The following is a 5,006-nucleotide window of genomic DNA, read 5'->3' as shown; positions in this document are numbered from 1 at the left end:
GACGCGAACCAATCAGAGGCAAAGCTTTTCGTGACGTCTGACGTAAGTGGAAGAGTAACTACTCCCCCGTATGTAAATTACGTGTACAAATATTTCAAACATCTTCATTTATAATTGTATCAGTTATAGTTGATTAATAGTTTTTTAATTAAATGAACTAAATTAACTTTGATCAAACAAATACGTTGTCACTGTACTTTACAATGTGTATGCAAAATACGTAGACAATATTAACAACAGCAGTAGCAACAAAAACCCCAATAATAATAATAATAATAATAATAATAATAATAATAATAATAATAATAATAATAATAATAATAATAATAATAATAATAATAATAATAATACTTTTTGAACGAATTGTTCACCCACGAGCCAACACGATAATGTACCAATCAGCAGCTTGTGTCATTGCGCATGCGTAGTGAGCTTCTGGTTTTCAGCACGTGCCGTCCGGCAAAAACAAGAATTCTCCAGAAAAAGTCGAACTTTTAGTCGAAACTGTGAGTTAATTTGAATTATTATAGTTTTTCACGCGATATATGGTTACATATTTGTGTTACAGTGCATTACATCTGTTATGTCCTCAGATACAGCTTTCAATTAGATGCAATTAGTAGGCTAACTTTTAGGCTAAGTTTTGTTTCGTCATGGCGACCCGCGCGTGAATTCGACAAAAATGCAAATGTTATTACCACCTCGTCACTTAAGTCTTAAATATTGTATTTGTATGAATTTATAGACCGCCATTTGCCATGAACAACCCATCTTCCTCGCACTTTGTGCCGCCTAACCAGCCATTGCGCAAGCCGTCATCCAACGCGGCCGTGTTTCCTTGGCAGGTCTCGCAGCCTGTAGGAGCCGGTAAACACCTTCAACTCTTTTTTGTGTTGATTCGAACACTTTCTGCCACATGTCAGTCCAATTTGCCTCTTTTGCAGGTCCAAGACTGCCACCAGCCAGTGGGGATACAACTGCCGTATGTATTACATTTTAAATAATTAAAAACTGTCAATTTATGAAAAAAAAAAACGCTTCATTTTCTCCATAAAGGCATCAGGTTCCATGCTATCACCTTTGTGCCGCTGCCACTTTTGTGGCAATCAAGGTAATGTTTCCAAGTAAATACTGCATTTGACATTTTCAAGTAAATAAGTTTTTTTTCTCTGCCAGGGTCTTTACGTTGTTCTCGTTGCAAGATGACAACATACTGCTCCCCGGTGTGCCAGACGCAAGACTGGAAGGACCACAGACAGATTTGCGGGCCCGCTGACCCACAGCCCAGAAGGTAAGCCGACGACAGCTTTCAACTTGTTTCATCGCACTAAAACTTGAGTTTGATTTTGTAGGGACAAGCCGAATCAGACCGCTGCTTCAGCAACGTCGGCAAGCAATACCGCCTATCCGGATTCAAAGGTAATTAGATATCTGACCTTTGACACCCTAGCAACAAATATTAATTGTATTTACTTCCTGATTGCTCTCCCCCTTGTGAAACGAAGTCGGCAGATGCAATGGCCCCCCGCGGGGTTTACTTGAAGGACTTGCATCCCATCAAGCTTGATAATGGAGCTGATATTCAGGTACCTTGAATGATAAGAATTTAAATTGCTAAGTATTTATTAACTGGGGATTTTATTTTAGGCGGCCGTGGTGGAGTTCTACAACCCTGGCAGATTTTTCCTCCGTCTCCAAATCCCCGAGCTGCTACAGACTCTGCAAATGATCAGCAGCCAGCTCCAGAAGACCCCCAGCTGTCCCCCTGCGGCCCCTCCATATGTCCCCTGCGTCGGAGAGGTGTGCGCTGCACAGTTCTCCGACGACCTGGTAAGAAGTGACGACGCGTAGAATAACAAAAACCTTCGTGGTCATGCTTTTGCTCGTGTTTTGCTAGGTTTGGTACCGAGGCTTGGTCCAGGAGTTGGCGGCTGACAAAAAATCGGCGAACATGCTTTACATCGACTACGGGAATGAGGAGGACGTCCCTGTGGAGAGGATGAGGCCGCTGCCTGCTGACCTGGAGCTGTTTTATCCTTGCGTGAGTGCACAAAAAGAACAAAAAAAACGTGTTGTGATGCTCATAAAACTTTTCAAATATTTTCTTCAGGCAATGGAGTGTCGCGTCGCTGGCGTGGAACCGCTGAACGGCAGCTGGTCCGCCGAGTGCTGCTCAGCCGTCACTGCGCTTCTGGCCGGCAGGGTGCTGACTGTGCAGCTGGTGGAAACACTGACAAATGTTCACGCACGAGCCGTGGACATCGAGCTTCCCACGGGTACGGCGTGCCGCACCTGAGCGTACGTACCGTAAAATGTGTGACATGAAGGTCTTCTTTCAGGGAAACGTCTGAGCTCAGTTCTCATCGATGGTGGTTTTGCAAAAAATCCCAATGAAGATACAAGTAAGCCTCTCCGTGGGCTATTAATTCTTTCTCTTTCCACTGACCACCCCGGTTAAGGGTGATGTTGACAGTTTCCGTATCCCCCGCTCAGACGCCATCTTGAGCGCCGCCATGGAAACCTACGAGCGTCAATCTCAAGGGAAGGACGACAACGTGTGGGCTCAGCCACCCGAGCCCCTCACGCAGGCCGTGGGGGACTCCTTCTCCGCCATGATGACACACTTCCTCTCGCCCAATCACATGATTGTGCAGAAGTTGGACAATGCCGGTCAGTATTTCACCCAACCCCCAAGTTTTGACATTTTGAGATTGAGATTTTTATTTTTTATCTCGGCAGGTGACATTCGAGAGTTGCAGCTGAATTTGAGGCAGCATTGCAGTCAGATAGCCGCATCCCAAAACTTTCGACCTGCGCCCGGCTCTGTCTGCTGCGCCCAGTTCTCAGGTTCAAACTCATGCGAGACACAACATCATGACCTGAAATCTAATCTCCTGGTGGTGGTGTTGTAGTGGACCAGCAGTGGTACCGGGCCAAAGTGCTGGCGTACACGTCGGAGGAGCGCATCTGCGTGGGCTACATTGACTACGGCAACTCGGAGGATGTGCATATCAGCTGCTTGAGACCCATAAGCCCTTCGCTGCTCACCTTGCCCATGCAGGCCATTCCCTGCGCTCTGGCGGGTGAGCCTCCATCTCAATTATTTGAAAAGCCCCGGTGGTTCTCAGACCAAATCCGTCACGCGGATCCTCTCAGGGATCCAGCCTATCGGCGAGAGCTGGTCCGAGGAAGCCCTGTTGGCGGTGCAGCGGAAAGCATCCAACGGAATCCTGTACGTAGAGATTAAAGGGTCGCACAAGGACAAAGCTCTGGTCGTCATGGTCGACTGCTCCAGCGACCTCCAGTGCAACATCGCCGAGCTGCTCGTCTCCGCCGGCCACGCCTCGCTTGCTCCCGTGAATGCCGGCGATGGTGAACGGGCTGCTGCAGAACCACCCGGTAAGACAAACGCAGATATGAAAAGAAAGAAAAACAGATGGTTGTGACTTCTTCTCGTCACCCTCAGCGCTGCTGCCTTTGTCGTGGTCCTCAGTTCAGCTACCCGCCGACAGCCTGTCAGTGACGCTGTTGGTAGTTATGGTTAACAACCCTGGAGAGTTTTTCTGCCACATTGACAACCCGGCTGGTATAAGCACGTCGACTGATGGACATCTCAAACGCAAATGTGCTGTTTGGAAAAAAATATTTTCTGATTGTTTAGACACACAGCGACTGATGGATCTCAAAGCTGAGCTAAAGCAACATTGTGAGGCGGATGCGATGGATTTCAAACCAAAAGTGGGGGAGCCTTGCTGCGCCATGTTTCCAGGTGTTTCCACCAAACCACATGCTGAACGTTGCCTTTTCTTTGGGCTCATGTTTTTTTTTTTTGCGCTCCACAGATGGCTACTGGTACCGTGCGATGGTCAACGCTCAGTCTGACGCCACGGTGGCTGTGGATTTTGTGGACTACGGTTACAGCACGCAAGTGGAACGGAGGAACCTTCGCTCCATCACGCCTCCGCTCCTCCAGCTGCCCTTCCAGGCTATCCGCTGCTTCCTCTCAGGTACACACACACAAATCAGAAGTGTCAAACTTCAAACACGTGTTTACTTTCAGGCGTGGAGCCCATCAATTCTGATTGGAGCAGCGAAGCCATCTCGTGGTTCCACTCGCAAGTGGCAGGCCAGAAGCTCTCCGCCCGCAGCATCTCCATCACAGAACGAGGCTACGGCGTCGAGCTGCAGTGCAAAGGCCGCAGCATCGCAGTCGATCTGGTCTCAAATTTCTTTGCCAGATATCCCGGTGAAATTCCCGCAGAGGCGCAGACGCGCCCCAAAATTCAGAGCGCACCAAGTCCTTCGGCCGAGCAGACGGAGAGAAGCGACACTCCTCGGCCGGAAATGCCCCCTGACGTGGAGATGATTGTGGAAAAACCAGCGGAGACAACTGCAAGCCCCGAGGAGACCGCCCAAAGCCCACAGCAGATCCAAAACTCAGCAGACGAGCTCCAGAAAGGTGCGTCGATTGTGGCAAAACCAGCAGAGGCAACTGAAAGCCTCCAGGAGACCGCCCAAAGCCCACAGCAGAGCCAAACCTCAGCAGACGAGCTCCAGAAAAGTGGGTCGAGCTTTCCGTTTACTCACGAGTATTAACAAAATCTTTGACCACCTTTGTCTTTTCCAGATGCCCCGATCTCTGCACATTTCTGCTCGAGTGCGGAGCCACAGGTCTGCTTTTCGTTGTGTTTATCAAAATGAACATCTTCAACCCCTTTTTTTTTTTTTTTTTCTCTCCTGCAGATTCAGCGTTTGGAGTTGATGATGGAGCGTTTGGAGAGATTGATGGAGCTGCTTCTCTCCTCTTTGACGCAGTTTAGCGAACGTTTGCAGCTTTAAAATGCTGTTCAAATCACTTCTGTTTTTTTACCATCTCTTATCTTAAATTAGCGCGCTATGCTATTAGCCACAGTTGTTCAGGTGGTCCATTTGTTTTAAATTAAAGTTCACTTGGAAGTTCACATAGTGTAGACTGTTATTTTAAACTAAACCACTTAGGCAAAAGT

General features: G+C 47.9%; 1 protein-coding gene across 2 annotated transcripts; it reads left to right on the top strand.

The window, feature by feature from the left end:
- Positions 1–377: 377 nt before the first annotated feature.
- On the top strand, positions 378–4,961 carry tdrd1 (tudor domain containing 1). 2 transcript variants are annotated; one of them, XM_088359102.1, is made up of 21 exons: positions 378–506; positions 746–867; positions 945–982; positions 1,057–1,111; positions 1,177–1,291; positions 1,353–1,419; positions 1,506–1,586; positions 1,648–1,830; positions 1,898–2,041; positions 2,111–2,276; positions 2,340–2,402; positions 2,494–2,670; positions 2,740–2,847; positions 2,913–3,083; positions 3,157–3,399; positions 3,467–3,586; positions 3,662–3,769; positions 3,843–4,007; positions 4,061–4,561; positions 4,628–4,671; positions 4,744–4,961. In XM_088359102.1, exons 2-21 carry the CDS (start codon positions 759–761, stop codon positions 4,837–4,839), a joined length of 2,754 nt encoding a protein of 917 aa, XP_088215228.1. In that variant the 5' UTR covers positions 378–506; positions 746–758; the 3' UTR covers positions 4,840–4,961. The 2 variants fall into 2 exon arrangements, with proteins under 2 accessions (XP_088215228.1, XP_088215227.1); XM_088359101.1 differs by having other exon boundaries at positions 3,461–3,586.
- The last annotated feature ends 45 nt before the right edge of the window (positions 4,962–5,006 follow it).

The sequence above is a fragment of the Syngnathus floridae genome, chromosome 18 (assembly GCF_059516105.1).
Source record: "Syngnathus floridae isolate MCC-2025c chromosome 18, RoL_Sflo_1.0, whole genome shotgun sequence".
NCBI classification, from domain to species: domain Eukaryota; kingdom Metazoa; phylum Chordata; class Actinopteri; order Syngnathiformes; family Syngnathidae; genus Syngnathus; species Syngnathus floridae.
Note: the sequence above shows the minus strand (reverse complement) of the source record. Positions and strands in the feature narration are given on the sequence as shown.

What these genes read in the sequence shown, in the direction of transcription:
- tdrd1 (XM_088359101.1), top strand. Translation starts at nt 759, where the DNA reads ATGAACAACCCATCTTCCTCGCACTTTGTGCCGCCTAACCAGCCATTG. An exon ending in TGGAGCTGTTTTATCCTTGC is followed by an intron (nt 2,042 to 2,110) that starts GTGAGTGCACAA and finishes TATTTTCTTCAG; the next exon opens with GCAATGGAGTGTCGCGTCGC. An exon ending in CCACATTGACAACCCGGCTG is followed by an intron (nt 3,587 to 3,661) that starts GTATAAGCACGT and finishes CTGATTGTTTAG; the next exon opens with ACACACAGCGACTGATGGAT.